This window comes from Lissotriton vulgaris, chromosome 10, assembly GCF_964263255.1.
Source record: "Lissotriton vulgaris chromosome 10, aLisVul1.2, whole genome shotgun sequence".
NCBI lineage: Eukaryota > Metazoa > Chordata > Amphibia > Caudata > Salamandridae > Lissotriton > Lissotriton vulgaris.
This window is the reverse complement of record NC_141698.1, coordinates 750,869,248-750,893,358: the sequence shown is the minus strand read 5'-3', so window position 1 is coordinate 750,893,358 and position 24,111 is coordinate 750,869,248. Positions and strand designations below refer to the sequence as shown.

The 24,111-nt window shown below is 42.7% G+C and overlaps 1 protein-coding gene across 2 annotated transcripts in view; it reads left to right on the top strand.

The window, feature by feature from the left end:
* APBB1IP (amyloid beta precursor protein binding family B member 1 interacting protein) overlaps positions 1-24,111 on the top strand; it is an 880,024-nt gene that overhangs the window by 247,834 nt on the left and 608,079 nt on the right. For both annotated transcript variants that reach the window (XM_086941655.1, XM_086941656.1), the window contains one exon: positions 15,023-15,094. In XM_086941655.1, coding sequence (XP_086797781.1) covers positions 15,023-15,094 — 72 coding nt within the window. The remainder of the gene's footprint in view (positions 1-15,022; positions 15,095-24,111) is intronic.

Sequence of the window (24,111 nt, the reverse complement as noted above, 5' to 3'; positions counted from 1 at the left end):
AGTTATTTTATTGAAATTTTTTTACAAGTATAATACAACACAGTACAGTAGTGATGCGGGGGCAGGACAAACGATTCAATGCAAAGTTATGTATGTCGACATTGGCATTAATGACAATTGGCATTGCTTAATGATTGCTTGACATGGGGGGTGTATACCAGTGGAGTGATGTTGGTCTACAGGGGTTTGTGTGTTCCAAGGTGTGAGTCTATGGCGGCCCACATTTCCCCTTTGGCTGTATGATTCGCTGAGTGTTTTGCGGTGATGTTGTCTGCGCCTCTCAGGAAGGTTAACTTCCCTATTGCTCTCTATGCAGACAAGTGAAATACTATTGACCTCTTTATCGAAAAATATAGAAGTTTCAATAGTACATCTGCAACAGCAAGCCTGCTTCTCCCTATACAGCTACCCACCATGCAACATCTCACTTTTGTCATCTTTCAAACCCCTGTCTCTCACAGACCTCACCAAAGTCCGAATCTTTCTCAAAGTTTCCTTCCCTGAAGATGATGCCTTACACTCATCCTTCATCAAAGATCTCTATGGGGAAGCTTTCTTACCCTTGCTCACCATCATCACCACCTTCTTTACACAGGATATTGCCCCATGTCAGACTCAAGTCTCCACTCACCTGTAGCTGTGGATAGTGCTCTCGGAAAGATGTCGAACTCACAAGACTTCTTCCCTGTTGGCAGTGCTGAATGTGTTCAAGACTGAACTCGTCAGTGATGGTGAAGAGGCGAAAAGTGGACAGGGAGAGAAGGCACACAAGAGACATTGTCAGTTAGTAGTTACACAGCTTCGCTCATCAGATGGAGATTCTCTCAGATTTTCTGCAGTGTCTCACAAATGACAGCGTTTCATGCTAACAAGAGTTCAAGACTTCTGTTACTCTCTGCTACTACTTCAGCTTTGAATATGCATTTGTTTGCATTCACGAGGATTTAACAGCAATGGTAATAGTCAGCAAGAAATGAGACAAAAACAACATTAACTCTAGCAACTGATTCACTGTGGTCATAAAGCTGGTCTTGTTTCAATGTTCTATGGCAGTTATTAAGCTCTCCACAACCTAAGACACCAATCAGACACAAAGGTTCACACAGCATCTGCATATACCACTGCTGAGGTACAAGGGGAAGTTGTTACAGCACAATTTTGACACATGACAGATTTCCAGTGCATAGTTGTAGAGGACAATACAGGTGTCTAACAAGAGTCTCACAAACCAAAAAAGTAATAACAGACGCTCCCTAGCTATCACAAAACTAAGTCCTCTGAAGAAAGTGCTTGAAGAGTTTCACTAATTCCAAGGAGGAATGGAAAGTGAATCTGCAGAAGGAATTTCAAGAAGTGCCAAACACAGAATAATTCTGAGAAGATTTTCTCAACATCTGGCTTGAAGAGATTCTTGAATAGACAGCCAGGAACACAAATGAAGAACTGAAGCCATGCAAAGGAACACAGATGAAGAGCAGAGCCCTAGCATACACTTCATCTCATCAACAGGGAGGAAAGGGAAAGCCAAGCACCAGTCCCCATCCTGGGTGTGGTTTTCATAGACTGGAAGATCCTCATATCCTGCATCAGATCCGCTAATCCTGTGACAAATCATCAAATCCCAGGATCCTCAAATCCTGCAGTAAATTCTTGAATTCTGCTTTAGCCTGTGACTCAGATGTGTCAAAGGGTTTGGGGTGCAAACATGAGGACAGAATTGGTAGTGTTGGTGATGGAGGGGGCACAACTGGGCAGCACACATATGACAGCCACAATCCAGGGCAGCGTAGACAATGTCTTGAAAGACAATGTCCTGAGCAAGAGAAGGAAGGGGCAGACAGTAATTCCCAGAGGTGGATGTGAGTGGGCGTGAGCTCGGGTTACAAGCCACAACATTCCAGAAGCACTTAAATACAGATCCTCCACTCTAGATCACGACCGTGCTAGACACTGAAGACTTCATGAGCAAGATCATCAACAATACTGTCTATGCACAGCTTCAAGATCATATCAACTCCAACCATCTCCTGTGTGATTGCCAATTAGGCTTCAGATTACACTTCAGCACAATAACAACTAACTTACAAATCATAGACAATGACCTTCTGGCCACAGTTCAAGATTACCACTACCTCCTGATAGTGCTGGACTTCTGAGCTGCCTTTGAACCTGCTGACCATCTCACTCTAATCCACACACTTAAGTCTAGATGGGATTCCCCATCAACATCCTGATTGATTGGTTAATTGTTTTGAATATTTATAGAGCTCACTGCTATTCCAGAAACAGGGTGTGCTGGCACTGTAGGATTGTTGGGGAGAATCCAAGGCCAACTAGATATCAGGAAACAGATATCTTTTCAACAGTTTGAGAAATATGCTTGTCTCCTTCATAGTCCAAAGGAGAAAATGAAAACTATTGTTTTGGAAAAGAAAGAGGCCCCTACCTAAACGGATGAACCCTAGTAGGGATATTACACTTCTGAAAAAACTGGCCTGTACACCGGGTTATGTGTGTATTTCCTAAATTCTATCACACATTGTTACTTGATAGATTGACTACCACCATGATATGTGAATTTATAAAATTTCTTTTTTATTTCTCTTTTTGTCTCTTTCACAGATGATATAAAAAAGTGTTTTTCTTTTTGTTTTTACAGTTTGTACAATTTTTTTAAGCTAAGAAGATTATTTTTATATATACATAAATATACATATAATCACAAAAATTTCTGATACATGATCTGATACATGTGACAACAATTGATTTTTACCACTCAATACAAAACCGAATCCAACGCGTTTCGGCGAGTGACCTTCATCAGGAGTTCTGTATTTTCAATTGATGATTAGGTACTATAATAGTAGAAAATATGCAATTAATAAATAAAAAACAATCTATCCTGAACAACATGTGACAGTTATTATATTTTTATTTAACTAACATTCTTGTTTATATGACTGATTCATGAACACCCTCTCCTGGTGCCGATGGCTCTCTGCCCTATAAACCTACAAACTCCATCTATACAAAATTATATATCTACATTTTTACATACTTTATTTACATATATACACTTTTATTTACATTTCATACATCATTCCTTTTGTAATCATCTGTTCATCTTCAGTGCATTTGTCTATATTTGCTCTCTATTTGATATGAGTTTAAATGTCTGCAGATTGTGATCAGAGTAGATGCCTATACTAGTGGAAGCAAGATTCATAAGGATTATATATAATAAGGCATACCATGAGCGTCTTGCTAGTATACGCGAGCAGTGTCTGAATGTTAGAAGAACGGAGGTCTGGAATAGAGTTGAAATCTATTGCAAAAGAGATTAAAAGCTAACATAAGTGCCTGTGTGGACTTTCTGTGTGCTTGCTAAGATAGTGATCTCTAGATAGGTCAAATGTACCTGTTTAGACAGTTTAATCTGACACGAGTTTTCAAAAGACTCAAGTCCACGTCATGTTCAGTATAATTTGATAAACAATGTATCCGTGACACTAGGAGCTGTCAACTGGTGGTAATAGCTGCCAAAAACAGGATGACATGCAGGGATCTTATTATTGTAAATTGCTAAAAACCTAAACAGTTCTTTAGAGAAAGTTAATTGCAGTAACACCTACTTGTATGTGCAGTAGACGTATTCAAGGGCTAAGACGGACAGCTAAGTATGACTCATTGGAGCAATGATGAGTGCTGCAACAAAAAGCAATTTACAATTGCTGCCGGAGCTAGATAGATATGCTGTAAAGCCAGCTGCTAAAGTATGTAAGTGTCATGTAACTATATTTACCTTCAAAAGTCAGCATCTTATTGGTGTCCCTTCTCAAAGATTAAGGGGGTTTCTGTAGTTATTTCCTTTACTGGGATGGCACTAATCAATAGTAGCGATGGAGTCCTCTCTATATCAAAGACAAAAACAAAGGACGATGTGCCGTAATGTGAGGTTTACCTCTACATGTAATAGAGTCCATTACATGATGCGCTAGAGATTTAATCGCGCTCATGATGGTTGCCTCAAAGCCTGTACGGAGCGAGACTATCATAGCCTCTGCTTGCTGCCAACACAAAAATGCGAATGGCAGAATTGCAGAAATTCCCACTCGATAAAAATAGTTAGCATTATCCCTACTTACTTGGAACTCAACTGCTGCGTGCTCCCATCTTACAGTACCTAATCATCAATTGAAAATACAGAACTCCTGATGAAGGCCTCTCGCCGAAACGCGTTGGATTCGGTTTTGTATTGAGCGATAAAAATCAATTGTTGTCACATGTATCAGATCATGTATCAGAAATTGTTGTGATTATATGTATATTTATGTATATATAAAAATAATCTTCTTAGCTTAAAAAAAATTGTATAAACTGTAAAAACAAAAAGAAAAACACTTTTTTATATCATCTGTGAAAGAGACAAAAAGAGAAATAAAAAAGAAATTTTATAAATTCACATATCATGGTGGTAGTCAATCTATCAAGTAACAATGTGTGATAGAATTTAGGAAATACACACATAACCCGGTGTACAGGCCAGTTTTTTCGAAAATGAAAACTATTCCATGCCTTCACTTCGACAACCAAAAATGCATAGCCTTCAGGTCTTGGGTGGCGGAGCTTGGGAATGGGGAATAACTGAATACCAGATGAGGACATAATTCTGCTGGCAAATAAGAATTAACCCCCCCCCTTTAAATAAAGCACGGGTCAATGATGGTGAAACAATGACAAAGGTAAAGGCCCTCGAACACTTTTATTGAGAGTAGCCAAGTTGAAGAGGTTAGATGCATAGAGAAGTGGACTCTCTTTTTAAATTCTAAAATTCACTGGTAACCACCATCAGTCCATTCACATGGGTACCTCCAGTTCCCAGAAAATCTCCAGGGCACCGTATTATCATAGATCACCTTCATCCTCTGGATGGATCCCCGATTATCCCTAATTATCAACAGTAGCATCAATATTTACTACTACACTAATGACACCAAAATCTACTTGAAAGTCTTCTCTACTCCAGACATCCATTATCTCATGCACTGCATGCACCTCATCCAGTCCAGGATGCCATCACCATTTCGAAACTCAGGGGCATATTATCAAGGGGGTTTATCTCTGCTTTTTTGGCTTTAAAAGCCAAGAAAACTGAGATAAAATTATCTCCCTATTACCTAGCTGTCGCTAACACCAGTTAGCGACAGCTAGTAGGAGATAGCGACCATCTTGGGCCCCACTTTGCATGTCAGTGATCTTTATCACTAATGACATGCAAAGTGGGCCTGCCAAGATGTTAGCGACTGGAAACAGTCACTAACATCGCTATCTCTTATTACCAACTTATGGAGATATTTGCGCTAAGCGCGAATATCTCCAAAAGCTAACACCTGCCCTGAGCAGTTCTTAGCCATGTTATCCAATGGGAGGTGGATAACATGGCTAAGAGCATTAGCTTGGTAATGCATGAACATCGCGGACTTTTCAGCGATATTCATGCATAGCGGCCGATTTTTATCGCATTTGCGATAAACCTTTGTAATACCAAGGTTTATCTGCGATAAAAATCGCCGCAGCTCAGCGGTAAATTTTTGTCTCTAACCAAGCAATAGCGATAATTATCGCTATTGCTTGGTAATATGCCCCTCAGCTCCTCCAAAAAGGAATTCCTGCTAGTCAGTAAGAAAAACACACAACTAGTCCAAATCTGGTTCAGCAAAATGAACCTGAACACATTCAACGCCAACCTCCACCAAATACCTAGTCACTTTGAATCAATCAGATCATCAATTTAATCTGCAAAAAGCAGGTTACCAATAAAACCAGGCAGCTATGTACCAGCCCTTTCGGCTACTAAAAGCGACTTCCGAACAGCCGCCCAAGCCTTGTTCTCTCCAATCTGGTAGTAACTTCTGGTCATTTTCTTTCAGACTCTACACTGCCACCCTTAAGGGCATCTACATACCAAAACCTACCCCCTTAAGAGCCTGAATAAAGATGACCAATTAACCCCCACCTTGGTGGAACACTGTCCCATAAAATCTTACAGATCAGCTCTATCATATACAAAACCTTCACGACTATGCCTATCTGGCTCAAAAGATCACCATCTACGGTGATTCATGTCACACTCACAGCCAGGACACTGGTTTGGGCATGAAAAAGTGCAAAATATAAAAAGATCAACAGGCCTTCTCAATCTATGCCCCAAGGATCAAAAACATCAGAAATTACTCAAACCGAGCTTCATTATAGGAAAGATTAGAAGAGGCACCTCTTCAAAGAAGACTACATCACAACACAGTGACAGTCCCCTTTCAATGCCCAGCTCACTCGCCTTTCAGCTTTGGACTGTATCTTTGCCTCTGACCCTGTACGATGCTCTGCTGACTCTTGACTTTGCATGCACTATACAAATACCACATACATATATTCCTATATGCATTCCTGCGCCACTAGGTATTAGGTGGCTTTACATGTAACTCATATTAGAATAAATAGAGCTAAGGAAATAGATGCAACTAAGCAGAAGAGTACAAAGGAGTGAAAAAGGCAAGTAATTTATAATGCATATAGTGTCATAAAAATATATTATATAGCAAAGGAGTATATTGAGGATTAGTTCAGGCAGTGGTACAAGAGTTGCATTGTGAGAAGGTTTCTAAAAGTAAGGAGGTTAGGCATTTTCCTGATGCTTAGGGGTAGCAAGTTCCAAGTGCTGGAATTATGTCTTGGGCGGATTGAGTTTCAGGTAGATGCTGGACACAGAGAGCAGTTCAATGTAAGTGGCTTTATATACAAAGTGCTTAGTGAGTTCTAGGTACAATGCCAACAATAATCTGTGGTACCTGTCAAACAGACTCTATGGTGAGCATGCATAATTATCCAATAACTCAAATCAAATAGTAAAGAGTTCTAAGCAGCTTGTTGAGTGTCATGTGTGACCAACACTGTTGAGTGGAATTTGTGGAACATTTCCATCCGGCTCCTTAATGATCTGGATCCCTGGAAAAGGTTTGGAGAAAACTGAGGGCCTAAACATGGCATGTATCCCATCTGCCGTTTTACAACTGATGACGGATATAATGCACTTGTAACATGGTGAAAGGGATATCTACCATGCTTGAATCAGAGTAACCCATCCAACACACTCTAAATCAGGCCCCCAAGAGGTAAGTCTTTAGTAGTTCAAGATTTACGGCCTTATTTCGCATTTGGCAAGGATGATACTCTGACACAGACGTTTCTGACATCTCGTTGACTGTATTACAAGAGCCAGGATGGGATATTCCTTCACAAACATGCCCGAGATCCCGTCCACTGTTTTACAGGTGCATTATAGCTTAAGGCGCTTGTTATAGGGCAGCCGCTTCTGTCTAGGAATATCTTGTCTGCCAAACTTTACAAAATGTCCAAAATCATGCAAGGTCTTTGGATTATTTTGTTATTGTTTGATTTGCATAGATGGTATGGGGCTTGTATTCTTAGGTACACATTTGAAAGTTAGTGTACTGTCTGCAAAACCACCGGATAAGCATAAAATTTGCCACAGTACAACGTCAAAAAAGTAAAAGAGGCTTTTAGGTGGACTAACAATCGTAATTTATGAGAGTATAAAAGTTTTAAAAAACAATATGGAGGGAAGTTGGCAACTAATAGGTAAATCATTTCAGTTTAATTGTGTTTTAAATTCAGGGATGAGTGGGATCGAAATCTTACTCACTTGTTCTCAATCCCTTATTACGTCAGTCGGAAAGCAACTACATACTGTGCCATTTACCATTCAGACATAGCCCTGAGCAATTTCCACAATTTGACCAACAAGTTCCTCCAATCTCAAACTACATCGCTTTTGAAAATTCTTTTTGGAAAAATTCAATTTCGCAGTAGCACTGAAAAGGCACCGCCATTAATCCAAGCTTCCGTGCACAGCTGCTGGTAATTGTTTGCCTTTAGCTACTTTTTAATGTCTTTCATGCATTCTGAATTTTCTGACATGCAAGATCGGAGGCAAAGCAGCCCCAAAATACCAAAGGAAAAAAAATCAATGGAGACATTTAAAAAGCTTTATTTTCCCAGCTTGCCTTCGAGCTTTGTTGTCAAAGATATTGTTGTTATAATGTGAAATCTAAGACGTGACTTGATTGTGGTCTGGACTATATTGAAAGCACTTGGGTGTATGTTTCTAGTTTTTGGCACAGCCTCAATGGGAGAGGCAAACTGCTGCTCGTCTAAAGGTGTATAACAGAATTACTAGTTGTACCCATTAACCAGTACAAGTTTCGTGGGTAATCCAGCATAGTGTAGCACCGTACAGAATATTCTGCCTCCAGCGTTCAATTTGAAAAGTGAAAGTCCCTTAAAGCAATTCTTACCGATAGTTCATGCATTCTGAATCAGCATGAAAGTTGCCCATATTGACCAGCATGAATGCAATTTTAGTATGCTGACTGGTTGTTGTGCTGGAACCTATATTGAGTATTTAACTGGTTATAACTTCACAGGAGGTATATTTGCAAACTTTGGTGAAGTGAGAAGGCTGGAGAGTATTGTTTGCAGGACAATGCTTCCTTGACCATGTGGGGGTATCACAGCATAAGGGAATGCCTTTATTAGGTCATGGAACTCTGAAGTGACTTGCAGTATCCTTATGAATGTAAAGTTAGGGGGTATTTTATTCCTTATAATGTTTGGGCTTTCAACCTTTAAAATTTTAATTTTACACGTCCTCATAATTACTCATTTGTATTGTGCTTTGTACTGGATTCCTGGAATTTCTACGTAGTCTAAATATCAAATTACTTTAACCCTATTGATGCAATTCAGTTTCCTTGAGCAGCAAAGGAAGACTCGGATTCAAATTTGTGACCTTAATGTTACAACTGTCAACTCACTCAGCCATGATGCTTAGAAATCCAGGGTTAAAATGCTTGAAATATATCATTTTTGTTGGGGGACACAGGAATTAGAAGGTGCCAAATTATGTTGCTCCTCTTCTTCGCCTCCTCTTTTAAACTCTTCTTTTAGACCTTGACCCTGGCTGAGGTGTTTTGGTTGTCTTAGCAGCTCTGGAGCTCTTGCTCCCACAAATCTCTCTGTTCCTTCTCAACCCCTAGCCAGATTTGCTTATTTTGCTTTATAAAACCGGCATCGCTTTCAAGTTTTTTGCACTGATATCCATCCACACCCTTTTGCTCCTGACATAATACACCAGACTGATGTGACCATTGCTATTAAGACCTTGGCCACAGTATTCAGAAGCCCACATGGACTAACAGCTAACAACCACCACGTAGACAACAAGTCAGCCACTCCCACTAGAACTGGGGACACAACCACAAAACAGAACGCTCCATTCAGTATTAGCTCAATGGATTGCTATCCCTAATTACAGAAAAAGGTCCATAGGCTGATCTGCCTTCTCATGCCAGGTGACGAGACTCTCGACCTTTTTGTCAACCAAATACAGAATATACAGGCACACCTGAAATTAAGAAGTGAGGTAAAAATTAGGCTGCTGCTGAGATAATTCACCAGAGTGCTGGGCCCGTTCCCATCAGGGCCACCGCATTCAGATAGCCACCTGGGCTAGCAACCAATAACCACCATTCAGAGAAGAACACATCAGGCACTCCCACTGGAACTTAAGACACAACCACTCTGCTCCTTGTTTCACCTTGTACCTTAACACCTACAATCTTCTGCAGCAGTTTGTTATTTGCCCAGTCTCCATACTAAAAATGGCTCGGGCATATTAATCCAACAAAGCATCACCCCTATATGACATGCCTTTTCCACTTGACATTATTGTGACAGTACTTTATCTAGGCTCTCAGTTCCAATTAAGCAGGAACTACATGCAAAGATCTGACACACCTAACTGGTGAAAAGTTAGGTCCCGAACCAAAATATTCTCTGCCTTACTAGTAATCGTCTAAAGGTCGACCATAACGTAACTAAGCAGATCTCCAGCCACTCTACCGCCCCTTTAGCCTAAACCCACTACCACAATACCTCACGTGATCACTCTTCTTCTGCAGCACGTAAAAAACGTATCTGGAAAACATAAATCGGAAACAAACAGGGATCTGCTAAGCAATTCATAGAAGCAGTCTATTACAACCATGAACCTGTGTGTCTGTCTCCCACACGCTTAGGTCTATCACACCACTAGGCACTTCATTCCAAACCAAGATAAGAGCACTTCCCTGTCCCTCACGCATGACGCCAATACACTGCTCATATGGGCACACATCCAAGGACAGCACACCTTAAACCACATACTCACCTACGGTGTTGCAAGTTCGCCATACAGTAAAGAGATTCATCTTAATTATGGGTATGAAGCACGGAGTAAATATTGCAATACAGTGTATTCATCTGTTGTATATGATTTTGATGGGAAACCATTATACACCGCAAAGGTTCTTGAAAGCTGTGTATAATGGTTATATACTGTAATCTCACAACATATGGCACCTTTAGTTGACCGTGTTTCAACATGGACGTTTCTTCCACTGCGCCTCCCCACCAGGATCTCTGAGACTGAGCATGTATGTGAAAGACTGATGCTTCTTCCAGTACATCTGCTATCTCCCTCGTGCCTTTTGGCGGGTTCCTAAGTAATTGAATCAGATCTAGGTGTGTATCCATATTATAGTCATTTATCGTTGGAATTAAATATTGGCTCTGTTAATGCTGGGCACAGATGCAGGGCATTAAACACATTTTGCATTCTTACTTGACAAAAATTACAGAGGGGAGAATAAGAAGAGTTACATCTCCATCTCATCATCAAGGTAATAAGATGTAAGTTCCGTGTGCGAAAAATCAAAATGAAACGTGTGACATTATGGTACGTTTGAAAGAAAAGATAAGGTCTTGCCTGGCCAAATTGAATATAAGTGCATACGCTGTTGTATATTTTCAGTGAAGAGCAGTTCGCTACATCTAGAGAATAACTAAATGTGAAGTCTGAGTTCCAAGGCATAAGCTCAAAATGCCAGGGGGTCCATAATCTAAGAACATCCATATTACAATTAAAATACTCTAGGGGTTTGATTACAAGTAAAGGTGCTATTTATTGCACCTGGTAAATACTGATACCCTGGGGTTCATTATTTATCAGATGCGATAAATAGAACCTATTATAAATTATTGTGGAATAACATGGGCACTTTGGTGTTTAACACACCAAAATCCGCATAGTACGGCAAATACCGTTAATATTTTCCCCTGTTACATTTAATGAATGTTGGGTTATTTAACACTTCCGATAATTATCAGATGCATTAAATAAATCCAAACTCACAATTTTGTCCATTGTGTAAACAGGGGTTTAGGTACGGGACCGTATTAACCGCCCAACTCACAATCAGGGCCTAAGGCTCTTTTTAAATTTCTCTTAAAAGCCATATGATCACTCGATAGCTTGACAAGATCTTTCCTGAGGAGAGCCCTGAGAGATTAACGCGGTGCATGCAGGAGATTGAACACCCATTGGAGTACGTTAGCAAGAGTGTTAGCATGTGAACTACAAATCTAAGAAATTGCACTGGGATCACAGAGTTTAGACTGCAAAATGCATTTCAAATCTTCCCTTCATAAGCATTAAGGAGTGACCAATTATAATGTTCTTCCTTTCTGCACCAACACAGCACATGAGCCACGGTATGCTTAGAATGCTTTTATTCTGATTTGCCAGCTATACAATCATATAGAGCGCCGAGCGTCTTTAGCGATAGAGCTCCGGTCACCAACTGCCGATATCGGGATTCCCGCTCTCCCTTTCGTGTCTCTGCGTATGCGCGCCAGTTCCGCTCTCGCCTACGGCGTGACGCGTCATCACGTTCACGCTCGTAGACTAGAGCGCAACACCACACCAATTTGCGATTTGTAGATGTTCTACAGCATAGCTTAATTTGGAAGGGATTTTAATTTTGTAGAATTGTAGTAAATGATTAAACTACCCACTCCCCATCGAGTTGTGAAGAGCTTAAGAGAGCTCATGTGACTAGGAGCTTTATTGCTCTAATTTGTAAAGTGAAACTTCTCACTTAAATTGCTGGAGAAGGTTCTGCTTAAAAAGACATATTTCTTTATCTTTTCCCGCTTTTCCTTGCCCAAATAACAATTTTTTTCCTGCCCTCTTTTCTTTGCCGTACAAAAGCTAAATTTTTCCTTTTTGTTATATTTATCATAAAAAAATATTTTCTCCATAGTTGTGCAGCACTCTCAGGGTTCTTTGGAGATCTAATTGAGTGAGGCCAAAATGATTTATATCACCTGCATACATGGTGCCCATGTTGGGCCTCTATCATGAGACACCGTTCTCTCATTTTCATGGGGCGTGGCCCCATGAAAATTACGTAATCACTTTGCCACTGAGCCTGCACCGTATTACCGACGTGGGTGCAGAAGCAAACATGCCTTTAAGCCACAAAAAAGGTAGCATACTTTCAGTGCCCCTCCTAAAGCCAGCCCTCTAGGGGGAGAAACAGGGTCCCATGGACCCCTCAGACATCCCCCTGCAGGCGGGTACAGTCATTCACTGCACCCGCCACCTGCAAGCTGATCTCTTATCACCCTGAAAAGTGCAGGCGGTTGCTGTCTGCACAGTGACACAGGGAGCAGCTTTGAAGCAGCTGCTTCATGTTTCACTTGAATGCTCTGCACGAGTTCACAGCTGCCCTGAAGCCAGCACATTCGTTCTAATCCAACGCACTTTCCTTGTTTGTATCCGGCGCACCTTTTGAAAGGTGTGTCGTGGTGCAAACAAGGAAAGCGTGCCTTACTCTTATATGGCCCTAGGAGAGGAATCCCTTACAGCAATCTGCTGAGCACAGGGTTACTGCAAGATGTGCTTCAAGTAACAAAATTCAGTTTCTTTTCCTGAACACAAAGAGTTGACATTAGAAACTGTAAAGTTATGGTTAGGTCAGAGTTTCCATTGATAAGGCATTTTCTTCTTTCTTCCTTATAACATACAGCTCTTTGTCGATACTGCTCAACATTCTTTTTTAAGTTCATGTACATTGGGTTCAATACGGCAAGCAAGTTTCACACATATCTGTCAAAGGGGAGGGATTAAAAATAAGGGGGACGGTCAAAAAGTGACTTTTCTAGTTTTAATCCCCATTTGAATTCCCATAGTGATCTTCACTTTCTACTACAGAAAAAACACCCTGAACAGGATTACACCAAACTTTGCATGAGGGTAGGACTTTCCTCAAAGAGCTTCTTTTGCTGGATGGTGTAAATCTCTTCCGCGGACGTCAAGTAATTTGCATTTAATTATCATTTTGCCATGAACTTGAAAGGGTTAAAAAGTTAAAAATATATGGAAGGTTACTCTGTGGATGTTCTTAACACCTTCAACGCTATTGACGGAACCGTTCCGTCACGCCCCTTGGGCGGGCTGTGCTCATGACGGAACGGTTCCGTCACGGCCCGCTCGCCGCGCCTGCGCGGTGCTGATTTCGCGCCTGCGCGGCACGTTTCATTAAGCGGGCGGGGCCGTGACGGAACCGTTCCGTCACAAGCACAGCTCACCAGCGAGCCGTGACGGAACGGTTCTGTCGCCCGCGCAGGTGAGCCGCGCGCCATCCCCCCCCCCCCCCCCGCGCGACCGTTAGCACTGCGGCAGAATAGCCGCCGCAGGGAAGGTGCTAAACAAATTTTGAAAAATATTGAGCCCTGATTGGATGATGGAGAGGTTCATCCTATCATCTATATAGGGTCTGCAAACTCAAAGCCCGGTCCACAGACCCCAGACTCTTTGAATGGCTGGTCACAACTTGGTTAAATGTAAATCCCCCCCGAAATAATAAACAATAATGGAAAAAGGACCCCAGGATCTGCATGGCCGCTCAATGGTGTTGCACAGTAGGTGTTGGCTGCTTATTTTGGCTGTGTGGCTGACGCTTGCAGAGAGTGACCAAAGGACATTTGCAGTGGGGGATGGGTGCCCACATATTGTCGAGCGCCATGTCTGGCAGAAGGCCAGCAAATGGAAGGGTATCCCTACTGCACTAGGCAGAAGGCTGTGCAGTGTAGGTATTGTCCATCCACAGGTGACTTGGGTGCTTGGGTGCAGACCCTAGCTGCAGGCAGAAATCCATGTTCCACCCTTAGCAGGTGATGGGCCTCGCCGAAGGCAATTTGTAGGAGGGGTTAACCGTCCATAATGGGTTGGGCAAAGGCCTTTCCATAGGCCAGGCCTTGCAGCCATGTCCCGTGGCAGGTTATGCACAGAACCTGCCTGTGGGCAGGGCTGCGAGCAGGATCAGGTGCAATGCTTTTGACTGCACAGTATTTATACAAATAAGTAATAACACCTAAAAACACAGTATATTTAAATAATTAACACATTCTCTTACCAGAAATAAGGCAACATTCATAGTCATTGCTTTCATAGTGTATGATATGGACCTGTAGGAATATTCTCAATATTTGTAATTGCATCTGTCACATTAAGGACGAGGACATGACCGCAGAAGGGAACAGCCTGTCTAATGAATATTAATTGCACAAGTCTCAATTTGGGACCCCTGTAACTGTCTGTGGATGCAAGGATGAAGACATGCACCAGACAGCAGACGCCTTCCTATGCATTTTCTGTCCCAAATGTTTCCTTCCCATTTGGGAAGTCATTATTGGAAGTAGAGACAGCTTAGCATGTGCGCATCAGTTACCACCCAAACTTGGGGGTCGGTTACTGCTTAATAGTTTCTGGCCACAATTGTGCTCACAAACAATTGATACTAACCCTTCCAGACAGCAATAGGTGGTGGGCACTCTTTTAAGCGCCATCCTCATTCGATATGATAGGATAGACTTTTCCAGTTCGTAGTGGCTTTTATACATTGAAAAAATGCATTTTGCGGTTGCAGAGCCTTTGAATCGCAGGGATGGCGACTGCAAAGGGACTTAAATACATCTACTGCACTGGACCTTTTATGATTTTTAGCAAACCACATTATGTATTTTTCTTTAATTGATGTTTTCTTTTTATCATCATCAGATGGAGCAAACATGTGATGACATCGATGAAATGTTCAGCAACCTACTGGGGGAAATGGACCTCCTGACACAGGTAAGCTGCACCCCCACTCAAAAAATATCATGTGGTATATATGCGACTCAGGTCCTCCTTTCATCTAAACTGCATCTTGCATCACTTCAGAGACCCATGTAGAAAGGATGTCCATGCTGGATAAATAGAAAACAGCAGTGAATTTATACGAAATTAGAGCATGGCATTTTGATATATGGCCGACAGAATTGCGAAGATTACATCATTGCACAGGGTCGGAGTATGAAACATCTGTAGGCATATAAATGGAACAGGCCTTTTCTGAAAAATGTATCATTTCTTTTCATGCTGAAGCCAACAATGAATTCATGTGTTGATCTGTGAGACCAAGCAAATTGTGCTGAACCTAATTTTCCATTTGCAGTATGCTGAGTGACTGTCTAAAAGGGGCCTGGTTCACCATTGTTTTTAAACTACTGTGTATGTGTAAGGCAAGAAAACTTGTCTCATGGTGTGTTTGTGCTCTTTGATGGGTGTCAAGAGAACTAAGTGTATTGCACATTGGACTGCTTTTGCAAACGCCACATATGGTGGCAACATGGATAGCTCTGCACTGAGTGGAGGTGGGAGGGAGAGATGATGCTTTGGACTTTAGGGGAGGGAGATACAGTGTTTTCTTTGGGTCCATGTGGAAGGTATTAGTGTCATGCAGCGTCTTCTGAAAAGACAATTAGAACAACATGGCCGCTTACGTTAACACAGGATTATCAAGTACAGGAATATTGTGGGACACTAATACATAGGCAAAATAATGAGAAACAACCTATTGAAAGGTAAGTGTATATAGGGAAGAATAGATTTACTATTCTTAACATCACATCAATGTACCTTGACTACATATGTATGTATGTATGCATATATATATATATATATATATATATATATATATATATATATATATATATATATATATATATATATATATAATTACACAGATGTGGTGTTAAGTATAGAAAGTCTATACATACTTACCTTTTGATATATTGTCCTCAATATTATTGTACAATGTTCAGTGTTCAGGATCTACGTCTCGAAGAAGAAAAGACGCTCTGACAAGAGAAAAACTGACAAGAATGTACTGGGCGATAAGTTTCTTAGAAAAAAAGTCCACCACCTCTAATTATTACCAGCTATTTTGTACTAATGAGTAATGTTTGAAGTAACATTTACAGAACTGAATGCCAGTTAGCTAAATTCAGTTATATTAGGTTTTCGAAAGCAGTATCTCAATGTTAACTGATTTAACTGAAATAGTGAGAGAAAAGTTTACCTCAGTTATAACATCACTCCATTTATTTTCAATTCTAGGACGAGATTATATACACTGTATCTAGTATTGGTCAGGTTTGGCACCATTGTTGCTAATTGTGCTGCAACACCGCATTGAAAATAGCCCAACAGCTAGCTAGCTGTACATTCTACACAATTCTGCCCCAGGTTCGCAAAAATATACCATCTTTTAAGTGATTACAATTTTTTGGTGTTGTTGACTGGCCGTGGAAACAGTTCAACCAAACTTTGTACAGCCTAGCCTTTTGAATTGTCGTAATTCGTGCAAATCAACAATACTTATTTTGCATACATTAATGGCACAGCATACCAGCAGCATCCATAACTCTGTTACAGCGTGGCATTTAGGCAGAGTATTGGCCTTTATCCTGTACTTTTTCTAATGTCAGTGCCTTTCCATGAGGAACTAGTTAAAAAGTCTTTAGGGTTTACAGCTGCTTCTGAAAAAGCACCAGTGAAACCTTCCAAAACTCATTTCAGGTCGAGCAAGTCTAAGCTTCTGAAGTAGCATTTGTGGTGTGAATGTGTTCATTCCTCAATATTATTTTTGAAATATGTGGTCAAGTGTTACATTTCTAGCACATTTCCTCCAACAAATTATCAGGAAAGCTGTAAGAATAAAAGGCATTTTAAATAATCTGAATATGCAATTTAACATGGAGTGTCAGTATATATAAAGTACTTTCTTTCATTTTTGCCTTCCACTTCCTTTAATTTTCCCATCTAGCTATTTGCTATGAAGTAAAAAATGTATAATGTGACTGATGAGTTTGAAGAGGCATGAGAGAGCAATGCAATGTTACACTGATCTCACAATGAGAGGTCTTAGAAAGTAGTGTGAGCCCCACTTTACCGATCCCAGGATGCTTGTTTCGGTCCAAGGAAGACTTGGCTTGGCAGTTCGGCCTGGACTGTTCTCATAAGGAACAGGGTCAAGACTGATTTGCATATAGCTGTGTCTGAAATGGGGTGGCAGAGTGAGCTCAAGAACGATGATGGATTCAACCCTGATCTGTGACTGGAGGTGAGTGTCTGAAAGGTGTCCTCACTGCATCAATCATTTCCTTGTGTTTGCTTTGTTCGCCCTAAGTTGGTAGGGTATGCCCAGACGTGGGTCCCTTTCTCACTTTGCAACTGGATTCAAGCTAGCCTGGCTGATGAGGGGTGTTACCCCGAAACCGGTCCCAGAATGCTTGTTTCTGGTCCATGGGAAGACCTGGCTTGGCAGTTCGGGCTGGACTGTTCCCATAAGTGACAGGGTCAAGACTGATTTGCATATGGCTGGGTCCTAACTGGAGTGGCAGAGTGAGCTAAAGAAGGATGATGGATTCAACCCAGATCTGTGACTAGGGGAAAGCGTCTGAAAAGTTTCAGCGCTCCTTTCATCATCTCCCTGTGTTTGATTTGTTCCACCCACTTTAGACATATCTTGTACACTCAGACAGCCAAACAACTGGGAGACAGGGAGGAGAGGAAGTGGCCTAACAGCTAGAGCGGTCAACCTCAAAGCTGGGGATCCTGGTTCGAGTCTCAACAGGGGCGCTCAACATCCTGTGTCTGGGCAAATTACTTAATCTCCCCGTGCCTAACAAAAGGAATGTGTCCGTCTGTAACACAGCTGGTGCTCATGTAAAGCGCTCTGATAGCTTTGGGTCAAGTTCGCGCTATATAAAGCTCCCACAAAAATGTTTTTAAAAATGGTTGTCTTGCAGGTTCCATAGCAGCTATGTCAATTGAATTACTGTTGTTTTAAGGTCTCAGGTTCCAGGCAGCAGTTACATTGAGCAATATCATGAATACATCAGCATATTTCATGAAGTGAATTAACATAACTTATAATAAAAAAAATTGCTATAGTAGGATATGGGTTGCCTCTGAAATTAAAAGTAATCCCTAAACATTAACAGTACAAAGCAAGCATTGGCAAAGTCAGTAAGTCTTGTTATTGTGACCTATTAGCTTTGCCAATATCCTGGGCTCTGGGCAGAGCAGCCCTCAAGGCACAGGCAAAGAAATACACCAGGAATGAGCATATACAAACAAGGTAAAGCATAGGAACAGCATGGAGCAGGAAAACCAACCCTAATATGAAGAAACAGGTAAATAATGGACAAACACACTTGGTTACAGCTAGATTCGTAAACAGGTAACACTCCCCACAGCTACAGGGAATGCACATGTCTCTGTGCAGACTACTTTCCCCGATAGTCACGCTGCAAACCCCATAGAAAGAAGGCAACAGATGCGATCCTATATCTGGACCCTAGGGCACCTTCAAGAATTGTAGTTTAATACCCAATACAAGCCCTTTTGGGTCCAGCAGGAGACACAGTGTCTATTCCTACGGAAATAGAAATGTCACACTGAGGGCCCTCAAGACTACATGTAACACAGGACAAAGGAAAGGAGAGGAATTGCCTCCTGGATACTGGGAGGCAGCCCCTTTACAAAATGAATACACTTATTCACAGGTGAGGACAAAATAGCACACAGACACAAGAGCCCAGGAGGAGTACAGAGAGAAAGTACTAGAAAAGAACCTAAAATATTAAGCAAATAATTAGGAGCAGGGCATTCAAGGAACAATCATGGAAGAAACTGGACAGGACAACAACATGGATTCTATCAACTGTATCAAACTAGAGAGTGTAATTGCAAGGAGACTAGAGACTGCAAAAGAATCATTGAGAAAGGGCACATAAGCAAGGAAAAGAATCTAGCAGACTGGGAGAAAATGCATTAGCTATGACAAACAAAAGGGATAAGACAAGGGAATAAAAAGCAGGAATCTAATAAACAAACTACCACCCGTGAGAATGGAAGCAGCCCTGAGCCGGTAAGAGTGCGGGGGAAAGGAGAGTCGACATATGACGACGAGGGAAAGTAAAGCAAAAAATAAAGAAAACCACTTACCTTGCACTCGCCGCATCATTGACTCAACGATGTTGCGAGCGCAAGGTAAGTGGTTTTCTTTGTTAAAAATGTTACTTTCCCTCATCATTATATGTCGACTCTCCCCCTTCCCCGCTTCACCGCTTTTACCTGCACCAGCCGTCTCCCTGGATTTACAAGCTGCAGATTGTACATGTATTGCACCCCCTAGAAGTGGAACGATTAAATAATAACAGCCAATGGTTTTTAGCCATGCTCCACTACACGTCCAATACTGCGCAGCATGGCTAAAGTAAAAAAAAAAGAAAGAAGTCTTGGATGTGGCCACTTGTATTTTTTGGTATGTGTGCCCACAACGCCTGCTCGTCCTCCAAAAGGCGTTACACTTTTTCCTTTTTAACTACCAATCTGAGTTGGATTGGCAACTAAAAACAAAAAAAGCGCAATAGCATTTATTGTCTTTAAAAATGAGCAGGGGGAGAACAGAGAAACAGGGTAGCAAAAGTAACACAGGGGAGGGGGCAAACAGATGGGAAAGCAGCACAGGTAAGAGTGGAAGCGGGATAAATGAACATGGAGGCGAAATGTGGGAGTGCCAGAACACTAACCTGGTGCCAACGATTCCACAGGAGAAGAAGAACGTTTCCCAGCACCCCCAAGCAAATGATCTCAATTAATCTTAATAGACTTCTACATGAAAGATTCATCAGGGGGAAGGGGATTTTGTAGAAAAGAGAAGAGAGACTGCCTTGAAGTCTCTGATAGTGTCTTCGATACTCCTCTCTGAAGATTATTCATACATGACAATACCTAAAAGACTAATTGACAAGCAAAAACCACAGTTCTCACTCTGTCTTACTCACAATTCTAATACATGCAATTACAGAGTTTATATGTAAATTTCTCTGAAAACACTAATCACAATACCTATTGAAGCTTCAAGGACTAGCCCCTCTCTTATTGGTAGGTCAGAAGTAATAGTCCATTATATTTTTATGAGTGTTAAGATTTCAAATAAATGATATAAGTCTTTTGCTCTGAATTGTCGAGGGAGGTTTGAGAGAGAGTTCATCTCCCTTTTTTTAACGTTTTAAGACAATTTAGCAATAAATATACATATGACCTCTGGGAAAATTCTCCTTACTTGTGCTTCGCGATCTTTCAACCCAATTCCACCTCTTATTTGTCAACTGGTAGATACAGCTCTGGAAATGATAGATACTTGTCATAAGTAACTGTTCTTTGACTCTGGAATTTCTTTCTCTTCACAAGCAGAATATTCGCAGCTCCTGACAAATGACAAAATGTATGGTCAAAAGGGAAAAAGTATTCCTCAGGTGTGCACCCCAGCCTTTTTTTTTTTAATTGTTTTTTATTTTGTAACAACACAGCAATTAGGACAGTTCTGCATAGGACTGTTACATCAGGTATAGAAACACAATAGCGGGCCTTTCGCAATTACATTCAATTTGAAATCACAGGTATTAAACATGACATTGTAAACACATCGCTTCATTAGCTATACATCCAAGTAGTTATCATTAGTCTAGCTCCTTATTGTCCCCATCGGAGCATGGTGGATCGCAGCTGTTACCCCTGAACGTGTTCCACTCACCCCATATCTTACCCCATTTGCTTGGGCAACCACGATGGATATATACAGCCTTCTCCGCTACCATCGCCCCATCCATATCTTTACACCAACTATGTAATGTCGGTGACACTGCAGAGCCCCAAAGCCTGGCGACATTGCGTTTTGCCATCAGCATGCCCAACCTCACCCAGTCCTGCTGCCGGTGGTTCAAGTCATTTGGCTCCCATACATTTAGTAAGCATCGCCGAGGCTCCGGCAGCAGGGAGATGCCTATTGTTTGAGAAATCGTGCGCATCACTGCTGCCCAGTACATTGATATGAACCTACACTCCCAGATAGTGTGGAAAAAAGTCCCCTCTTCCCCGCAATTACGTAGGCAGAATTTATGCACAGCTCTTCCTATCTTGTGTAGGAGTGGTCTGGTATAGTACGTACGATGCAATATTTTGAGTTGGATCAGTTTTAGTCTAGAGGGGATCGCCGCTTCACGTGGAGAGGCAAGGGCCTCCTGCCATTCAGAGTCATCAAGTGGGCCCACCTCCTCAGACCAGTGTTGTTTCAGGGTGGTTGTAACGTCCGGGAGGTTATTAACTAGCTTTCTGTATGTGAGGGAAGTGGCCCTTTCCTGCATGTGTTCGGTCAAGAGCCAATCCTCGGGAGGAGTGGATTCCCCAAGGACAGTGCCAGCCGGTATAGCCGATTGAAGCGCATGCCTAACTTGAAGGTATCTAAATATCTCTGTTTGTGACATATTGTGTTTGTAGATGGGCGAAGTCTACCACCTTACCTTTCTTCCATAAATCTCCTACCACTGAAATACCAATGTTATCCCCGGCCTGGAATCCATTACTATTTCGGAGGAAACGCAGCCTGCTTGAATCCCACTGTGATGTCATTTGGGTGATGGTTCTCAAACATTTGAGTCACCTGTTGGCCCGGTACCAAAGCTGCACAGAGTGCTGCGTTGGGCCTATCAAGTCTGAAGGTGGACGGGGGCTGTATAGATCACCCAGCAGTCCCCTGCCTTCCAAAGAGTGTCTGTCAGCAAGGTACGTAGGTTCAGTTTGCGGGGCATGTAACCAAAAATTAATCTGCTTTAGATGTGCCGCCCAGTAGTAGAGTTCTACATTTGGTAGTGCGATTCCCCCATCGTACCAACTTCTAGCCTTTTTTTAAAAGGCGGAGATAAGGGGAGGAGTTTTGGAAAAACAGATTCTGAGGTAAATTCAGGTGCAAAGCTGAGACGCCTCTCTCAGGCTACAGGTTCAGTTGAGCTTCGCGCTGCCGCACTTGCACTCCTCTGAGGGTTGCAGGAAGAATACAACCCGTGGCGGCCATGTTGGGTTTCCGTGAGGCAGCGGGTGCTCAATTTCTTCAGAAGAATGTGTAGAAGGAAACGAGAGAAAGGCAGCCAAAATCTCCATGGGGAGGGGTGGGGCGGCAGAGAAGCAACAATGGAGGGCACAGGTGTGAGGAGGCAATCGGAAGAAGTACACAGGTGAGTGTAACTGGCTAGGCAGGTGACAGAGAGTAACACAGGAAGAGAAGGAGGATGTAAAGTCCCAGACTGCATGCCCCAAATGAATAGACTCGGCACACGTGTGGTAAACTTAGTGGCTAGTACCTTACTGAAAACCACGCCCAGCACCCTGGGCTATTTATTAACTGCAACACGCACCGGCCGAGCAGACGCTGGGCTGGTCTAATTGAGGTACGCTCTAGGGGTCGTTTGCTCCTGCCCCCCTCACACTGCATGCGAGGTGGGCTCGTCCACTGGTGGACAACATTACATTCCTCCTTTACCCATAATAGCAAACACAATAGAATGAACAAAGTCTGTAAACAAGTAACACAAACTGGCACCAGTCTCTTACATCAGGAAAAGTAAATGGAACAGTCTTACTTGGCTCGCCGCGACTCATCACCGGTCAGCTCACAGGGGTCGACAGCAGGCAACAAAATCTTGGTACTTTTGGGTCGGTCGCGGATGGGGCCGTAGGTTGTACCGGCCTTGACTGTCCCTGGCGGAGGGTGTCGGAGGTAGGATCGCAAGGTCAGTCACCTCGGGCGCCTCCGGGCTGTTCAGTACTCGCTGGTGTGACAAACTCCTCGGGCTCTAGGGTGGCCTGGTCTTCATCTTCTTCGCTCTGGGCTGGGTGATAGTTGCTTCCGCATTCCAAATCTTGCTGGGGACTCGGTTCTGCTGCGTCCGTCTCATTGAGCTCGGGGAGCCCTTCGAAGTAGTCCATGGGGACTCTCTTGAAGAACGACACATTCCTGGTCACCGGTTCACCACCTCGACAGGCTGTAACCATGGTACCTTTTACTTCGGTCACTGTCCATGGAGTTATTTCAAACAGCATTCTGAACTTTTTGCCGGGGTGGCGATCACGCACCAACACTTGGTCACCCACTGCAATAGGGCTGTCTTCTGCCCTTCTCAGCCTTGAGGCGTCTTGATTGTTCTTGGCGGCACCCCCACAAGATAGCTATGGCCTCTTTCTCAATTTATGAATAGTGCTGCTCCGTGGGTGTGAGGGTTCTGCTGGTATAGGCATCTAGGACCCATTCGCCACAGGCTTGCTGTTGGGCCAACACTGCTCCTAGGCCAGTCGGGCTGGCGTCTACCACCAGCTGAGACTCGTGCCGAGGGTCTAAGTACGCCAGTGTCGTGTCGGCTGATAGGGCAGCCTTGGTTTTGTTAAACGCCTCCTCTTGTTCTGCTCCCCACACCCATGGCGTGGTGGACTTGGTGAGGTCTCGTAGGGGCCCTGTCAGCTCCGAAAGGTTCTTGATGAAGCGTCCGCAATACGTGACCATCCCTAAAAAACTGCGGACTCCGGTCACTGAGGATGGTGCTGGGGCGTTTTGGATGTCCTTGACCTTGTCGGGGAACCCGTATCCAAAGAAGCTGATGTCTCTATGGAGAGATTCGCACTTCTCGCGATGGAGGGTGAGGCCACTGTCCTGGAAGTGGGAGAATACTGAGTGGAGGCGCTGGATGTGCTCTTCCAGGGTGGGTGCGTGCACAAGGATGTCGTCACTGACGTTTAGGACACCACTCACCCCTTGCAGGACGTTCTGGACGATGTTCTGGAACACTTTAGCTGCACTTGATATCCCAAAGTTGAGGCGTGTGTACCGCCAGAGCCCAGCGTGGGTGGAGAACGTCGTGATGGGACGAGAGTCCGAGTGGAGTGGAATCTGGTGGTACCCTGACCGAAGGTCCATCTTCGAGAAC